The sequence below is a fragment of the Notolepis coatsorum genome (assembly GCF_963971535.1).
Source record: "Notolepis coatsorum genome assembly, chromosome: 17".
NCBI classification, from domain to species: Eukaryota; Metazoa; Chordata; class Actinopteri; order Aulopiformes; family Paralepididae; genus Notolepis; species Notolepis coatsorum.
In genome coordinates this window covers 54406397-54426549 of record NC_140181.1, presented here as the reverse complement: position 1 = coordinate 54426549, position 20153 = coordinate 54406397, and the positions used below count along the sequence as shown (strand labels likewise).

Sequence of the window (20153 nt, the reverse complement as noted above, 5' to 3'; positions counted from 1 at the left end):
AATCTGAAATGTAATTCGCCTCTCAAAAAGTATTTGTGGGAAAACATTTCATTTTGAGATATGTTTCCAAAAATTGAATCAGATATTCCAATGATAGCCACTACCACATATATTTGACAATATCCAGAAAAAAGAAGAAAAAAAAGAAGGGAGGTATTCATGAATACATATGAATATATCAATATAGTTGATATGGAGAATCCGGGAAGGGGGATAAAAGGGAGAGGTATCCGGGAACATTAGTGCGAATACAAACCATCAACACACATACATACACATTCTACTCAACTCCAACACTGGACCCAGAGGACCTCATCTATTCTGTTTCGAAGAGCCTATAGCCTGCATAAGCACAACACTGCCCCTCGGCAGCCATGGGAGACTTAGCCAACAGCTCGGTAGAGTTCCACCCCAAGAAGTCTCAGCGAGGCAGCACAGGGGGAGGCATGGAGGCCAACCACGCGGGGGACTTTGGGGCCACCCTGGAGGAGCTCAGGGATCTAATGGAACTGAGGGGCCCAGAGGCACTGCAGAAGATCGAGGAGATATACGGGAACACAGAGAGCCTCTGCCAGAGACTGAAAACCTCCCCGACTGATGGTGAGAATTTCCCTTTAAATAATTCTTTGGGGGATTGTTGCTGAAAATGCTTGATTTTGCGGGTGGATTTTCTTAAATACTGAAATGCATTTTCTGTTTCATTTCCGGAAATTGTCCATGAAAAAGTTAGCGATTTTTTGTATTTTTAGAATTACATCATATCAACAATCATACAGTATGTAGGTCAGAAAGTTGTGAGCAGCCTGACCATTTTGATGTGGAAGTATTGCAGAAATAGGTCAAATTAGCAAATTGTAGGCAAATATTGTGGGGTTAGGTTGAATTTGCTCATTGAAATGTATTATTCATCCGGCAGAATGATGGTGTTAGATTTCATTGACTTTCAATTAATGTTACTGATTCTGTATTCCTTCAGGATAGGCTCTGTATTGTGTTGGTTTGTTGAAATGTCACTCAAATGAAAGCTCCCCTTGAGATATAATATATACAACACACAGGCTCCGGTAGTCTCTTCATAACATAGCAGGTTTATTGGCATAAACCGAAAAATGGTTACATATAGATCATCAGGTACCTCTCCGGTCCTCTCTTTGTGTGAGCGACCCTACCGGAAAACCAAAGATTCTCTTCTCTGCCACCCTTTCATAGCACCCTTCAAGGTTTCACAGCTGTCGACACATTCATCAGCTCTGGTGCCTAAAGTTTGACACAACCTCTGGCCTCCTAGATTCATTCCCTCTGCGAGGGAAATTGTTGACACATGGTGTGATTCAGTAGAGAATGTTGACACTTAGCGTGATATACAGGTCAGAAGTAAGAAGAAACTGTTCTTTCATCCTAACACTTTCTCTGCTTAAAGGCCAACTTGCAGGTTAAACCCTACTCTTATATTATGGGTAGTTTACATCATTGGTATCTAATTTCATTATTTATTTATTTCCATTTGATGCCGGAAATGCCACTCAGAAAGGGTTATAAAGGTCCACGCACGAATAACATGCATGGAGCAAATGAAAAAGCTTATCAGACGCTAGCAGGGCCGTGACGTCACTTCAGGCAACTTATGCCTTATGCCCGTCCGGGTCATAGTACTACTGGCTATATGGCTCTGGCTAACGTTACCCCGCTATGTCTACTGTCGTGAACCATTTTAATTCTGGGCATGTAAAAGAGTTTTGGGAACGAGTAAAATGTGCAGGTCCTCTTCTCAGACCTGTGGGGCAAAGCACTGCACACACATCATGCCAGCTAGCAAGCTACACGTCACGGCATGTTGATACGATAGTAGCCCCCTAGCCCCACGGTGCATCACAGTCACGAAACGGGCTACCACGATAGCTATTAGCTAACTAACGTTAACGTTACAAGCTCAAACACCTTATAACTACTACTATTGTCGTGTCCATAAGTTCCCTGGCAGAATACTTGTGAGGACAAAGGTATACAAAGAGGAGAGAACGATTTTAGATCGGGTGATGTTAGGATTTTCGAGAATGCTGGCTACCAAGCTAGCTAACTTAGCTACTAACGTTATATACACAATATGTACAACGACACAATGATTTACATTATTACAAATATGGTAACGTGGTTGTGGCTTTTACAAATAGTGGTTCGCTTTAGAGATGAATGGCTATGATCACGGAGCAATAGTGTTAGGTGAAACAGATACTAGCTCCTCGGCTAGTAGTAGCAAGGCTCTCTGCTTCCTGCCACTACCTGCCTGTGACTCTCAGAGCCCCTTGCTGCCCGGCCTGCACCTGATGTGACGTCATCATTAAGATGACACACGCACGTTATGAACCATGGATTGAAATATGCATGTGCGTGGAGGTTGTGGTTTGGTCGACAAAATGTTTGATAAAAACGCTAAAACTGGGTCAATTTCGAAAAAAAATTTCCCCCTCTTCATGAAAGTCAACGTTGGCCTAGTCACATTGTTTATTGAACAAAAATACAACCTGCAAGTTGGCCTTTAAGGTCCAAGTGAACTTAGACCTATCATATTAATGGTTTCATCTTCTAAGAAAACTCTACCCAAATCCTTCAATGGGTAAGGATCCGGGTTCATGATTGGAAAATAAAAAATTGCCAGTGAGGCCATTGATGGAAAGTGGTGTTGTTGTCCAGCAGGGAGCATTCTGTCCTCTGGACTTGGCAGTAACAAGGTTATGGTGATAGGGACATCGTACAAGTACAGTCCTCTGAAGCAATACATTCCTCAGTACATGCTATATTGACCGAGAAACACGAGTTCTCCTGCTCACGAAACCGTGTTAGCAGTGCCTACATGTACCAGGATACAGCGACGATGCCCTTTAAAAAACAGATATCAGAAGGGGAGGAGAATTCTTACTGAAATAGTCGGCCAATGGTAGCTTATACCCACAGTCTCATGGCGCTGATAAAAATAAATCCAAAGTTGAACCAGTCTGTAGTTCTTTGTCAAATTACACACTTGGTGCCCGGAATAAATACAGATTTTGCAGCTGCGCCACCAGAGACACAGAGAACATCTGCAACAACTGCAGGCAATTCTCACACTATATCCCACATTTGGATAGATAGAGATAAGGTTGAAAAATCTGCGAAGTGGTCCTTTAAAGAACCCAGAGCGTTTATTGCAATGAGTTGGAGGTTCCCTGAGATTCCTGGCCAAATTCCCAATCAGGTCTCTGACATCAAGGCCTAAGCATCCCTCTCCTACCTAAAGCTGTAAAGGAATGTGAATCACTACCCACTTTCAAAAACACTCTCAAAAAACACCTACGTGAGACTGCAATTCGAAACTGGCCCCTACAAATGTCCTAAGCTAGTTGTACAGTAAATGACCAAGTAAGGCTTTGTCAGTATTCCAATGTACAGTGTAAAATGTGTGTGTGTCCCCTACCCAACCCCCCCCCCCCCCACCTCCAATGTACAGCCTTCACCCAACCCACCCAACCCCACCCCACCCACCCAACCTCCTCCAATGTACAGTTTCTACGCCAAAAGTATATACACTCTTTTTCTGGACACTTTTGTATCACAAACAGTACTGTATTTGCAAATCTGATATGTCAGAAATGTATAGATGTAGCAGTACTGTCTATCTGTATGTCATGTATGTCATATATGTTATGATGAATTGAAAATGGGGGACCCTGATGTAAACAAGACGAAAGTCTTTCTCTGGTCTGCATCCCCTTAACAATTGTATGTATTGAGCTGTACTGTACTGTACCCATTCTGCAATCTGTTAATAAACTTTTCAATCAATCAATCAATCTCCTTAATTGTCTGATATCAATTCTTGTCTCCTGAGCCTTTCAGCCATTATGTGTTGTGGGCCTGGTGCCAGTGTATGGCAGCCATTGAGCCCACATACAGTAGGTCACGGTTGGGTGCTACACATTGGTGATGGAGGAGGGAATCTTCACGTTGAGTGTCTAGAAAAGCATAAATAAATGCAATGATTGATTGATTGATTGATTGATTGTGGAACACTGTGGAATACATTTCAGTGAGCCTCAGTCAGCTTGTACAGCAGGAGCTTGACCCCATTGACTTTGCATTGGTTAGTGGCTAACTAAGTAAGAAACAGGGCTAGTAAATCCATAAAGTAATCCATAAGGAACAGTTGGTAATCATATCATGTCACAAAATTCAGAGTATTCCAGCGGAAAATACAATGTCAAAAATCACGAAAGAGATACGAACACGAACACACATCTGATAAACAGCATAATGTGAGAAAGGGTAGAGGATACTTACCAGGCCATTCTTAGGGAATATCTGACTCTGAATGAATGGAGAACCATGCTTCTTGTAGGCAGAGCGGTAGAATGGGAGCAGGTGTGCAATCTCCATCCATCAGCGTAACTCATTTCACCTGTGCCTATTATGCGCAAGTAGTGTGCAAGCTGAAGTGCAGGGTGTGTGTAAGACAGGTATGGAGGGTTGAGCTGAAGTGCAGTGGGTGTGTGAGACAGGTATGGAGGGTTGTGGAGGTGAAGCTGTAACATGACCCCCCCCCCCCCCCCCCGAGCGGGAGCCTCCTGCCGACCGACCCCGGGGCGTCCAGGTGAGCTCGGTAGAAGTCTCGGAGGAGGACAGGAGACATGATCTGGGACCGGGGGATCCAGCTCCGTTCCTCCGGTCCATACCCCTCCCAGTCCACCAGGTACTGGAATCCCCGGCCCTGGCAACAAACCCTCAAGAGTCTCCTCACCACTGAGGGTGACCATCCACCAGTTGGGCAGGGGGCAATGCAGGAGCAGGCGGAACCAGGTCACTGGTGACGTATAGGGCTTCACCCGAGAGACATGGAACACCGGGTGGATGCGTCGGAGGGAGTGAGGGAGGACCAGCCGGATGGCGGTGGGGTTGATGACCCGGTCATTGGCATAGGGGCCGATGTACCAGGACGACATTTTGGAGGAGACATTTAGGCGATGGTTAGCACTGCAGTAGACAACCAGACCTGTTGACCAACCTGGTACTCAGTGGCTGGAGACCGGTGACGGTTGGCACTCCGGGTGGTCCGTGCAGTGGCACAGAGTAGTGCAGAGTGCATGGAGATCCAGACCCGACAACAGCAGTGTAGGTGGGCCTGGACCAATGGCACAGAAGCGTCGGCCTCCTGGATAGGAAGCAGGGGTGGCTGGTACCCCAGGGAGCACTCAAAAAGTGACTGGACGGTGGAGTCATTGACCATGGCGTTTAGGGAGTACTCGACCCAGGGTAGGTCCTTGCTCCAGGAGGATGGATGGAGGGAGGACATACAATGGAGTGCCGCCTCCAGGCTTTGGTTAGCCCTCTCTGGCTGGCTGTTGGACTGGGGGATGTAACCGGAGGAGAGGCTGACCATGGCCCCAATCCCAGCGCAAAAGGCTTGCCAAACCTTGGACGTGAACTGGGGGCCACGGTCAGAAACCACATCCTGGGGGAGCCCGTAGATTCGGAAGACGTGGGTGGTGAGTAGCTCTACTGTCTCTGCGGTGGTCGGGAGCATTGCCAGGGCTACCAACCATACAGACTTTGAAAACCGGTCCACAATGGTAAGGGTGACAGTGATGCCCAGGGAAGGGGGTAGGCCAATCGTGGTGGGACCACGGATGACTGGGCACGCGAAGGGGCTGCAGCAGGCCTGATGGTGGACAGTGGGCCACCTTGTTCCGAGCACAGGTGGGACAAGCAGAGATAAAGTCCCTGACACCCGCGGCCATGGTAGGCCACCAGAACCGCTGGCGTACAAAAGACAGAGTCCATTGAGCCCCAGGATGGCAGGCGAACTGGCCAGCATGGCCCCACTGCATCACCTCGGTCCTGGCGGCATCTTGGACGAATAGGCGACCCGGTAGACCAGTCCGGGGATCAGGCTGGGTGCGTTGGGCTCTCCGGACCACTGCCTCGACATTCATGGAGACCGGAGTGGTCGGATCCTCCCACGCAGCATGAAGTCTACACAGTGAGTTGGCCTTGGCGTTCTGTGATCCTGGGCAAAAGGTGATGGTGCAATCAAACCGCCCCACGAAGAGTGCCCAGCGTGCCTGATGGGAGGTCAATCGGCTGGCTGATCTGATGTACGTCAGATTCTTGTGATACGACCAAACGGTGACGGGGTGCTTGGCGGCCTCCAGCCAGTGTCGCCACTCCTGGAACGCCTCTATGACAGCCAGCAGCTCTCGGTTAGTAGTTGTCCTCGGCGGGGGTGTATCGACGGGAGTAGAAGGCGCAGGCAGGGGTGCATCTTCTAGTCTGCAGACAGCTGAGAGAGTATGCCCCCGATGCCAGTGTCTGAGGCATCTACCTCCACGATGAAGGGTCTCGAGGGGTCAGGGTTGACAAGGACCAGCACGGAGGTGAAGCGTCTCTTCAGGTCTGTGAAGGTGGCACTGGCTGCAGGAGTCGAGAGGGGCATGTGTCACGGAGGTGCCCCTTCACCCCACAGTAGAGGCATAAGTCCTGCGTTCTCCTGCGCTCCCTCTCTGCTGCAATGAGGCTGGCCCGACCCAACTGCATCGGCTCCTCACCGGAGGCTGTGGCGGAGGTTGACTACCATGCAGGGAGGAGGCTGGCTCTGGGTGCGGGGAGAAAGTTATCAGGCTGTGCCAATAAAGAGGGAATCTTCCCTCACAATAGAAGTTATTATATATCGCCGCCTCTTTCAACCCAGCCCAATTTTGCTTAAAATGTGTAAATAAAGTAGTAATTGACCACAGGAAAAAGGTACATAATTTATATATATATATATATATAGTTAGAGTTAAGGTTAGTTTTAACATTCGCTTAATGGTTATGGTTAAAGGAACACCATCTTTTTGGGAAATCAAATTAGCTAATTTGCCATCTACCCTGGAGCAGATACATACCCTTTTCTTCTCTGTAGGCTTAGGGAACAGCCGTCCCGTTAGCCTAGCTTAGCGTCATTCACTGGAAGTAGGTGTGCCAGTGTAGCCTAGTTCCCAACAGTCCCGAAATACACTCCAAATACAACTCCAAACTTTCCTGTAAACATGTTATGACCTGTGTATTTACCTGTCTTACTCTGTCTTACCAAATTCATTGTCTATGGAGCAGTTTCAGACTTTATACCTGATGTACACATTTTTACTTTTAGTACTCTAATTTATAGACTTGGGAAAGAGTTGTTCATCCTGTATTCGCTAATAATTTTTGGACTGTTTCAGGAATAACATGTATGAATTATTAAAGTGGACGTAATTCCCCTTTAAGAAAGCCTGGGTTCCTTTCAGTCCTTCCAAAAGTAGTTTTGCTTCTTCAGATTGGAAGCATACAATTATTGAATGAAGGCTTGAAGCTTAGTCTCTAAGAAATCAATGCCTTCCATTTACTGGCACTGCAACAACAACAACTATACTTCTTGTATCTCAAAACCAAAATATGGCTGCTTATAGCACAGACTAAAAGGACTACTTTGTGACCAATCAGACAGGCCTAACTAAGTAGGAGGACAATCCCTGTATCTCTTTAAAGTCCTCCTGAAATTACATTCTGATAACCATTACTTGAGTATTTCCATTTTAGGGAACTTTGTATTTCAACACTAGAACAGTTGATCATATGACTGTTTTTGAATTTGAGAATTCTAGTAATTTGGAACAAAAAAAAGATCTCCTTGACTTTTCCTAACACATTTATTAACATTTATTTAGGAAAAGTCCCAAATGATTGGAATTCTAAAATCTAAAATGGTTAAACTCTATACATTTCAAAGGACATTATTGTACGTATACTCCACTACATGTACCTGAACCCTGCAGTTACTAGTTACTTTTAAAGAAAAAAAGTACATAAAAAACATAAGATATTAAGATAGTGAAGATAAAGCCTGTCTACTTCAAGAGGACATAATACCGGGTTGAACGCTCTCAAGCACTGAAATACAAGATCATAATATTACTTTAACTTTTGATACTTAAGTACAGTCAATATAAATCTTTCTTCTATTTTTACTTAAGTTGAATTTCGATTGGAGGACTTTTTCTTTTACCAGAGTAATATTTTCTCTGGGTATTTCTACTTTTACTTAAATAAAGGAACTGTGTACTTCTTCCTCTGTCTACACATCTCTATTAGAATATGTACAAAACTATTCACTAACATAATTCATGAGGACATAAATGGAATTCATGTAGATCAGGAATAAATAGCTTGTGTGAATGAATACTACGATTACGACGTCACCTGCAAGTATTGTTGTAGATAATGAATAACTTACTCAGTCAAATGGATCCGGTTAATACGATTTATTAGCCAGAGAGATCAAATACATTACAATATAGTTAGAGATATGGCTGAGTGGCTCCCACCCAGGTCACTAGCTTTGTCACCGGGGAGAAGAAGGGCGACTCCCCATTCAGACAAGGCTTTTATCTCCCACATAATCTGGATGAGCAAAAAAGGGGAACTTTTTACAGCATTCTGAGTCTGCAGTGCCTTGTTCAGCGCATCTCGTTGATGGTACCGTCAGGAGGCAAATTCATGAACCGGGATGAAATCAAGGAAGGGCTGCTGCCTGTGTAGTAGCATATTTACGATGGAGATTCAACTTCATGTGAAGAGCCCCACTTCCCCCCACTCCCTCTTCCGACCCCCCCACCCCATCCAAAGAGAACAGAGAGTGCCGCTAGGTTGCCAGGAGCAGCAGGTGACGTTTGGCTAGGGCAGGGCACTAGGAGTGTGCCACAGTCTGCCTTGGTGTGCGTGCCAGAACACATGCCCCATGGAGAAGCAGACACACACTGACATGGCCATCTGTGCCACAACCATTCCTCGCCCGTTCAACCATCTCACTGAGAGAGAGGCTCCGAACGGCATCTGTGTTCTTACATTTAGATGTCAGTCAGTGGGGGGTTTGCAGGAGGAGACCACTGAAATATGCTTTTACAACAACACCATGTACCACAATGAGGTTTTATCTGTGTGTCTAGGTGAGAAGAATATAATCCATAAACATGATTTGGTTAAAGACTCTGAAAGGCAGTAAGAACATGATAAATGGAACCCTGCATTTAGGAAATGTAAAAGAAAAATTATATTAAATAAGGTGGTAAATCTGTAAGAGTATTGTATTATGTTTGGAACCTTTGAATATATATATTTATTTTCTATTATTTATATATGTTTTGTAACTACTAAAGGGTTATGGATATGTAAGAAGGGTAGGTATATAATGTTTTAAATGACTAAAGTGTTCATGATATATTGCAAGAAGGGTAGGTATATGTTTTAAATTACTAAAGGGTTAAGGATATATTGTTAGAAGGGTAGGTATATGTTTTAAATGACTAGAGGGTTAATGATATAGTGTAAGAAGGGTATGTATATAATGTTTTAAATTACTAAAGGGTTAATGCTCTATTGTAAGAAGGGTAGGTATATAATGTTTTAAATTACTGAAGGGTTACGGATTATTGTAAGAAGGGTAGGTGTATACGTTTAGACTTCTTCCTACACCTGTCATTCTAATAGTTTTCTTTATATTTTGATACTTTGTGGGGGAAAAAACATTATTAGTGATTTCTATGTACACTTACCTACAGTATGTAAAGAAAAAAATAATGACTAACTAAATAACTAACTAGAGTTCAGTATATGGCATGCCTACCAGGCCAGCACAGCCAATCATGTACAAGGAGTGGCACAGAAAGTGTTCCATAATTTCACAGCCCCAGGGGTATATAGTATCGATAATAGTAATACCACACTATTTATGCATAGTTTAAGAGTCAAACAGTTCTCGAGTTCTCCAGCCATAGTTATCCAACTATTAATTTGGCAGCAGTCCATGCCCATGGTTGTGGAGACTGATGGCTACTGGCATGAAGGACTGATAGGCAAGTGTGTTGGGGGTGTGCCGTCATGCTGGAAGTGTGTCCCAAGGCTAATCTACTCCTGTAAAGATGTGATGCACAGATAAAATATTTCACTATACTAAATTACCAAAACATATAAGCCCTGATAACACCTATATCTAGCCAGCTATTTATAGTTAAATATTGAGTAGCTAGCAAACATGCTAATCACAATTAGCGTCATGCTATTGATTGATTGATTGATTGATTGATTGAAAACTTTATTAACAGATTGCAGAATGGGTACAATACAGTACGGCTCAATACACACAATTGTTAAGGGGATGCAGACCAGAGAAAGACTTTCGTATTGTTTACATCTGGGTCCCCCATTTTCAATTCATAATGACATACGCAACATACAGATATATATCTTGACATTTCTGACATACAGGTATACAGTACTGTTACATTTGTGACATACAAGATATGCAAATATACAGTACTGTTATCCTAACATAAAATCCGAACAGAAAATATATACATACGAGGGGGAGGAAACTGTACATTAGGAGGGGGTGGGAGGGGGGGTTTGTACATTTACGGGGGCCATACAGATATACAGATATATATCATGACATTTATGACAATACATGACATACAGGTATATAGTACTGTTACATTTGTGACATACAAGATATGCAAATATACAGTACTGTTAACCAGAGATCCTAACAGATAATATATACATACGAGGGGCAGGAAACTGTACATTAGGAGGGGGTGGGTGGGTGGGAAGGGGGGTTTGGACATTTACGGGGGCCAGTTTATATCTATTTTCAAAGAGGCTGTGCAAAGTTGTGTGTTGCTGGTGAATGTAGCTTGGTGGCTTGGCATACAAAACTATTGTCAGACACATTGTATCCCATGTATTTCCTTGAATTGGATGAATTATTGTCGTGGCTTGATAGCCAGCTCTCCTACGTGGATTGCTGGGTCTTGCTGTTGTCTTGATGTGAAGCTGAGGCTTGTGGACTGCCACTAGAGCTTCTAATCATGAGTGAGTGAGTGAGTGAGTGAGTGAGTGAGTGAGTGAGTGAGTGAGTGAGTGAGTGAGTGAGTGAGTGAGTGAGTGAGTGAGTGAGTGAGTGAGTGAGTGAATTAATTACTGAAGGAATGAGTGAGTTGTCATTGGCATTCATGGAGGTGCTTTGCATCTAAAAAGTATGCTGTGTGGAAGAAACAAATGCTGTTTTACCCTTAATGAGTATGATTCTGTGACATTGTATGATGTACACCTACCTAGCCTAGGGCTTGTGTACAGTAACTAACTATTTAGTTGTTAGTTAGAGTTAAGTTGTAAAAAGCATAGGGGTTGTTGATACCTGGAGCTCACATACAAAATACATGGCAAAATACAGTGTAGATGGATAGATGCTACATATCCTACCACTCTGCTGGCCACCACAACCCACCGTGTAAATGGATAGATGCTACATATCCTACCACTCTGCTGGCCACCACAACCCACCGTGTAAATGGATAGATGCTACATATCCTACAACTCTGCTGGCCACCACAACCCACCGTGTAAATGGATAGATGCTACATATCCTACCACATGTAGATTCTACACGGTGGGTTGTGGTGGCCAGCCATGTGGTAGGATAAGCAGCATCAGCATTGTAAATACCTGGAGCTCACAACACTGCATGGGTTAATTTGTTGTTGTTGAAGTTGGAAATGTTGTTTGGGGGCCGTTATGGGCCATGTGATGTAATACACTCATATTGAGTAGTTTATAGGCATGTTAGACTTTCTTTTGGCAATGGGAGTGGGTTTCTTCATTGAGCGTTTATCCTCATCATTAGGGCACAAATATCTTTTATTATAAATTATGTGGTGCAACCGCTTTTAATTTGGTTAAATATGCATACATGACAACTAGTAGGAATTTACTTTATAACTCAGCTATGTGTGACCTTAGATACAGCTGGTGAAACAGGCTGCTGCCTCAGATACTGAAAGGGCTTGCTGGATCCAGTGCTGTACCATCTATCTCGGTCTGGACCACACACAGCGCCTGTCAAGAATGTATCAAGTGGTCACAGCAAATGAGGGCTCTGCGCTACATACTGCTGCTACACACGAGGTGCCGGCGAGTAGTGCAGCACCTCTTCTGTTCTGAAAGTCAGACTCTCACAGCCGACTCCTGACCATGAGGAAGATGCATCTGATGAAGAGAGTTTGTCATCATCGACACCCTGCCAGTCGAGCAGCAGGACCACCACTCCTCCAGAGGGCTGAGTGGGGTGAGCTTGTCGATACTGAGCTCAGTGAACCTCCCAAGCTCATGCAGCTCATCCCAGACTGTTTCTGATCTGGATGACCCCCCCCCCCCCCCTGAAGACAGTGAAGGTCAGCCGTCGGACCACAAGACAAAACAGCTGACCTCCCACAAGCCTTAATTTCACCAGCCTTTCAAGGTGTAGTAGAGCACGTTAGCAATGAGAAGACCAGAGCCCAGAGCTCTCATGTCAAAGACTTCATGGACCAGGAGAAGGGCTGGTTCTGGTGCTGACCCCTCACTATCTCAGTTCTGCTGCGGCGAAACCTTTTGTCACTGTGTCACTGGAATCCAATGATAAAGTGTTTCGCCTTATGACACAGGAGGGGGCAGCAGCAACCACTGCTAGATATCTGACCGTTTACCTGACTAAGGATGGGAGAGAAGCATATGTAGAGGATATTAACCTTGTTGCCGTGCGCTCCTTCCCCGAACAAGGTGCAGGCTGTTGCTCTGGGAAGACAGAGCCAATGCCACCATCCTGCAGTGTCACCTATTCTTGGCTCCTCAAGACTCGATAGCCAAGATAGAATGTGACCTTCTGTTCGCCACCATCTCCTACAGCTTGCAGTTTGGGGGAAGACTGGCACAATATGATGGCCAGCTGATTAGCCAAATTGGAGAAAGACAAGAAATGTCTGTCACCACATCGCCTCCTGCTAGGGTGACCAGATCCCAATAAACCAAATGTGGGACAAATGGTATGTTTGTGAGGGACAATGTGGGACAATGTGGGACAATGTGGGACAATGTGGGACACCCCCCCCCCCCCCCCCCCCCAGTGCAGCCCCCTCCCCTTTTTTTGGTGGACTGTCCCTGTCGCCTCCTTCAAGGCTCATCCACCACTGTCCTCATTAAAATGACCACAAGCCTAATATGTTTTGCCCTTATTCATATTTTCTTTTTTTCCCCTTTTGTCTCTAATGGGTGTTAAGTACTCAAAATAAATAAAATTACCACCTAGACTTACTATCACTTATGATTATAGGTCTGGACCCGCAGTCTTATCACACACGCACGCGCGCACGCGCACACACACACACACACACACACACACACACACACACACACACACACACACACACACACACACACACACACACACACACACACACACACACACACACACACACACACACACACACACACACACACACACACACACACACACACACACACACACACACACACACACACACACACACACACACACACACACACACACACACACACACACACACACACACACACACACACACACACACACACACACACACACACACACACACACACACACACACACACACACACACACAGCTCTCCCCCCTCTCTACTCTGCCCCCCACAGATTCTGGACTAACCCCCTCTGACACACAAAGTAAAGTGTCTGTGTGTGTGTCACACACACAGACACACACTGCCACTTTACTGCCATTAATTCGTTTATTTATTTAGTGTACATCGTATTAGTTTACTGCCATATCCATCATCTCACTGCCACTTTACTGCCATTATTGTATTATTGTATTTTACTGCCATTATTTATTATTCATACTTACTATGTACCACTGCTGCTAAAAGTGTTGCACTAAGTTCTCGTTTACCTCTATTTACATTCACTCATACATTCACTTTTTTTTTAGCTACTGTCTACATTGTATATAGTCCTGTATACTGTCCATATGTTACTTTATAGTGTACTATGTTACTTTATGTTTATAGTGTACTATATGTTACTTTATGTTTATATTAGATCTTGTTCTTTATATACACCGTGGGAAGGGGGAAATGCAATTTAATTTATCTGTATGTCTTGCACATTACGAGAGGTGACAATAAAGCTGACTTTAACTTTTGACTAACAAAAGTAACTCACCAAAACAACTCACACGTCCAGGGATTCACACTGGCACTGCAGTGATGAGAGCAGGAACAGTAATGGCACAATAATAAAGTACAGAATACAATTATCTTCCACCTGCACTGATTTGTGCGGGGGGGGGTTACCGGTTACATGAACGGCTACTCGCATCTTATTTATTGATATCATTAGTTTTCAATCTAAACCCTTTGGGATTGCTTTCCCCTTTTCAAACTTGGACCAAGCGCTATTCTCTCGTGCTGAGCAGCGGAGATACTGTAACAGCAGCGTGTGTAACTGATCTGATCCGTAGCGCGCGTGTATCCCTTGCCTGGGTTCCTTGCGCCAGGCTCGAACGGATCCTCCGCGCGCAACAGCGAAGTTGTCATGTCGCCTGGATGTCCAGGATGCGGTGTCACTCGCGGTCAGATACTAGTAACGTTACCGCGACGCATAGAGGTTCTTCACATTGGCTGGGGGGGGGGCGTTAGCGCGGATGACAACGAATCATGCGGGACATGGTCTCAATTTGCATGACGCGTGAAAAGAGACAGAAATGCTGTGCAATCACGCGCAATGCGTGATGTCTGGTCACCCTACCTCCTGCAGAAGAGGGCCCGAGCTGAAATAACAGGCGGTGAGGTGGGCATAGAGAGCCCTGCAATGCAAGGTGGGCGACAGCCTGGGAGCCTGTGGCTGGTGGAGAGAGCTTCTAAATGCTTACGAAAGTGTTGCATTGGACGGAGTGGGTTGTTCTCCACGAGTTATCCCCCCACCTCATCCACACACTGTCAGAAGTGAGTCAGCCACACCCACTCACTCTCTGCCTAGGCCCATAGTGGCCATCCATGTTACACCTGTAGCCCCCTCTCCGGCACAGCATTGTCCTCACTGCAAGAGCGGTCTGGCATGTCTTCCTAGTGGTCACTTCTGCCAAGAGAGTGAGTGACTGACTGATTGTATCCTCGAAGTCAGTGCTCCTCCTAGTGGTCACTTCTGCCAAGAGAGTGAGTGACTGACTGATTGTATCCTTGAAGTCAGTGCTCCTTCTAGTGGTCACTTCTGCTAAGAGAGTGAGTGACTGATTCTATTATTTTTCTTTTCTTTTTTTCTACTTTATTGTGTCAATGAAGTCACTCTACATTTAGGTGTAGTAAATGTACACACATACAGATATCCATACCTACATGTATGCATACATACACACAGGGCCGCCTGAGAGAAATGCGAGGCCCTGTGCGAGATTTAAACGCGAGCCCCCCCCCCCCCCCCCCCTAAAAGGTAAAAAAATATATATATATATATATAATTTTTTTTTTTTTTTTAATACAGTCAACATATTCTTAAATAATAGCGCTGCCCGAGGCTGGGCATGATACAGTCAACATATAGCAAGAGAGAGAGCGAGAGAGAGCTCCCGTTCTACAGTCAATATACAGTGTTATCGCTGCACAGACCCGGCAATGCCCCTGACCCTCCACCAGAGCAAGGCCAGGGCCCTGTTTCTTGTACCTGGATAACTGAGTTAGCCGGATAACTTTAACTGGATAACTGAGTTATCCGGACTTTCCGGTTCCCTGTACGTGGATTTTCCAAATCACCATGACAACAGATCCAAAAGTTTGAGCCTGGTCGAAAGCAGAGTTTAAGTTCAAGTTAGCCTGACCCATCGCCACGCCCCCGCAAAGAAGTGACAGCCCGTTTCCTGAAACTATTCCCACAGTCTACGATCTGCATTATACCATTCTGAATTACGTTTTTGTGCTCCATCCTTCCAGAGGGGGCTTTTGAAATGTAAAATAGACCCAAAATGCTGATACTAAATTCACTTTGTCCTAAATAATGCACGTTATATATACCGTGGCGACGGTGGCGCTCGCTCGTGCGATGTACACATTATGTGGTTATTTTAATTGTAACTGGGATTAAGATGTCTGATGAGATGCGCTGTTTGACGGATTTGAGAAATTGAATGAGCCGTTGACGTCACATTAATGAATGAGGATAAAGAGATAAACTTCATTCAAAACAAAGGATATTCTAAACACGGGTCTCTCGTTCATTAATGTATAAACAATGAATTTATCCCATCTGGCACAGTGGTGCAGCGGTAGTGCTCAAGCCTGCCTACCCAGCGACCGGGGTTCAAAACCCGGTGTTTCCAATATGATTTTTTTGAATATAATATTAATGATTATACGCCAAAGTAGCCTGGTTTTAAGTTAAAATATTATAAATCTACATGCATTGAGGATGTCATTCTTTATATAGCTCTCAACGTGCACCAAATTGAATTATTCCTATATTGCAAAAAGAAGGAGACGACTAGGGTCTCGAACCCCGGTCGTCTGTGTGAAAGTCAAAAGAACAACCCGTTAGACCACATTGGAGATAAGTTAAAGATTGACTATACATCAATCAATGGGTAAGAGAGCCGTATCGTAATTCTGTATAACAGTTAACTAATTATTTTCGCTAGCAAGATCTCATTTGATTATTCAATCCAGCAGGCAAGTTTAAAGAAATATAATCTGATTGATTGAGGTAATGAGGGACTTAAAATTAGCCTATAGATAACGCATTTAACTTGTCGGCGAGGCGATTGAGCCGTATTGCAATCTGTCAATAAAGTCTTAAATCAATTAATCAATCAATGCCGTTAGAGAATCAGGATCTCTGCCATCGATACGTGCTGGCTTTTCACCTAAAGCGGCCGTGCGCATTTAGCCTGAGTCGCAAGTCTGGCTTGAGTTAACGAGACTGAATCCACCTTCGTGGAACAGGAAAATCCCGGCTTCAAACATCGGGTTAACTGAAGCTGGATAATGACATCTTGATCGACTTAGTTGAACCAGGTACAAGAAACAGGGCCCAGAGAGAGAGAGATAGAGAGAGAGCATGTCTGTTTGTGTGTGTGTTAGAGAGAGAGCATGTATATGTGTGTTAGAAAGAGAGAGAAATATATAGAGAGAGAGCATGTCATTTTGTGTGTTAGAGAGAGATATAGAGCATGTCTGTGTGTTAGAAAGAGAGAGAGAGAGAGAGCATGTGTGTTTGTGTGTTAGAGAGAGAGAGCATGTCTGTGTGTGTGTGTGTTAGAGAGAGAGCATGTATGAGAGAGATAAGCAAAGATGAGCCCCTAAAGGATATTCAACTTTTAATGGAAGAACAAAACAGAAGGAAAATATAACTTCACAAAGGCAACATGAATATACATAGATCCAAAAGGACAAAGATCAACACTTAAATCCAAAGAGAAGAGGGTCTATACCAGAGAAAACAAAGTAGCAAGGAGCCAATGGCCGACATCAGCTAAATAGGCTAACTGCAAATAGAGTAGCCAGGTACTGACACCAGGCCACACACAGCTTTGGCCAACGCTACCCAAGCTACACAAACGACCAAGACAATTCACACACAGCACAAGTCGTATCTTCAAATGTTGTGAAGTAACATATGTTTTGCCTGGAAAAAAACATTGTTATTAACAAAACATTCGGGAGGGGAAGGAAGGAAGAGTGGGGTAATGTCCAATGGACATCTTACCTGCAACAAGGAACGCAGGGCGAAAGGCCGCAACACAGGTCTCCACGTTGACGAAAGGCCTCTCGCTGGCGGGACAAAAAGAAGCTATGGCCGGAGCCTTGTCATGGTGCAGGCCCGACTACATCTTCTGTCAAAGATGATGTCGTAGTCAGAGTGCCAGGGCCTGCTATTCTCACGGCTAATGTCAATGGTCGTAGCACAAGCTAACAGCTAACTCTAGGCTAACTGATAGCATCAAGCTAACGTTCCCAGCCGAGCGAAAACGAGCAGCTAACGTCGTAGCTAAACAGCTAACTGGCTAACAGTTATCGCTAACCACTAGCTAACGCAGAAGCAAGCTATGCGGCTACCACTGAAAAACTGTACAACGTGAGAAAAGCAATACAGGCCAACACTTCAGACAGCCGCTGTGTTTTCCTCTTCTCATCCGAAGAGGGAAGGGAAAAAGAAGGCAATACACGTCCCACTACAGAGTGGTGTTTACCATAGCGGTGCCGGCAACAAGTCCCTCGCGGACTATAGCCGACTTGAGCATGGAGATATTCTCATAATGAAACACCAAGCTCACCTCCCTCGCACCAGGTGCTGACACCAGGCCACACACCGTTAGCTACTACAACAGCTAGCCGGCCCGTTTGGCTCCCGAGAGAGAGAGAGAGATATATCCACAGCGGGAATAGAATAGAGTGCATTAAAAACTCACCAAACGTCCAAGAGGATGGAGACAACCGCGTGGAGTTGACGAAGTTCATCTGCTGAATGACCATCCTCTTCATCTTGGCATAACAATGCTGCACGCGCTCTCTCTAGGTTAGCTAACACTAGTTAGCCTTTAGCTAAGCTAGCTACTAGCCGACATCATCATGGCTATCCCGACTGAACCACACGTTAGCACTCAATATTATAACGTAGCTAAAGCTAACTAGCTGTCCCTGCCTTTAGCCGGGATGGCTAGCCTGACTGAACTGTCTAACATGCAACAACTTTCATCTTCAGTCCATCTGCCGAATGACCGTCCTCTTCGTTTTGGCTGGCATAACTAAGCATAACCTCCAAAGCTGCACGCGCGAAATAGTCAAACGCAGCTGACGCACGCCAGCGTACACATAATGTAACCCCTCCCTTCTTGAAACCAATAGTATGTCTGCTGCAGAGCCCCAGAGCTCCAATAGAGAATAGTGCAGAGCCAGGAACATTCTACAAATGTGTCTAATGTGAAATATATAAGCATATAAGCAAAACTAGATTTTAGGTATGTGATGAAAAAGGGCCTCGCGGGAAGGGGGGCATCGCAAAAAAAAAAAAAAGAAAAAAAAAATAATAATAATAATAATAATAATAATAATAAAAAAAAAATATTATTTTTATTTTTTGTTTTTTGTGCGAGGCCCCCCTTCCCGCGAGGCCCTGTGCGACCGCACTGCTCGCACACCCCCTGAGGCGGCCCTGCATACACACGTACACACACAAATGTACATACATACGTATATTTCAAATCTTGACACCGTTTTTTGCATTTCTTTTTTTACCCATCACCCATACAAAAACAAAAACATAAGTGCATACATATACAAAAGATGTTACTGATCCTGGACTAGTAACCTAGATCCATCCATAGTATACATCCAATATCCATCCCTGCTCGTCCCCACATACATATCAAATAGAAAATAGATGGATGAAAAAAATAAAGAAAAATAAAAGGTAACGTGTTACCAAATAAAAAATAAAAAGGACTTGAATTTTCATTATAGGTGTAGGCCTACAGGGTGTTCCCCAATAATTGAGTAGTAGATCAAAGAGAACGCTCTGCCTACTACTACTACTACTACTACTACTACTACTACTACTACTACTACTACTACTACTACTACTACTACTACTACTACTACTACTACTACTACTACTACTACTACTACTACTACTACTTTCTATGACTGTTTCATATATTACTTAAATCCTCACCTCAAAGCCTGATCTGTAGTCAAATACCTTTCCATAGTTTAAAGAAACCCCATCTTTTTTCCAGCATATTTTCATTCTTGTTGATTTTGTAAGTTACCTTTTCCATACTATATTCCTTATTGTGGTGATGATACCTGATGTTGAGAGTGTTGTTGTCAGACTGAGCTACGAGCAGCAGCTGAGCTAGTTAGCTCTGATGGACCTGGATAAATGCATTTTCTCAAATTCATTCATCAAAACGTCAACGGCTCATTCAATTTCTCAAATCCGTCAAACAGCGCATCTCATCAGACATTTTAATCCCAGTTACAATATCACAATAACGTGTGAGTGACAGTGATACAATTCAACAATCCACAGATTCAGATTCCTTCTAATTCATAATCAACAGTCCACGCATAAAGACGCTTCAATTTATGCTTGAATGAAACACAATCCGGGCGCTCTATTAAGCAAATACATCAACAGCGAATGAATGAATGAATGAATGAATGAATGAATGAATGAATGAATGAATGAATGAATGAATGAATGAATAAATGAATGAATGAAAACTTTATTTAACGGATTGCAG

General features: G+C 44.2%; 1 protein-coding gene across 1 annotated transcript in view; it reads left to right on the top strand.

Moving 5' to 3' along the window:
* Positions 1 to 374: 374 nt before the first annotated feature.
* Positions 375 to 20153, top strand: part of atp2b3a (ATPase plasma membrane Ca2+ transporting 3a) — a gene marked incomplete at both ends in the record, with an annotated part of 173604 nt that continues 153825 nt past the window's right edge. Inside the window, one exon of the mRNA XM_084333459.1 lies at positions 375 to 600. Within this exon, the coding sequence (XP_084189585.1) occupies positions 375 to 600 (226 nt within the window). The remainder of the gene's footprint in view (positions 601 to 20153) is intronic.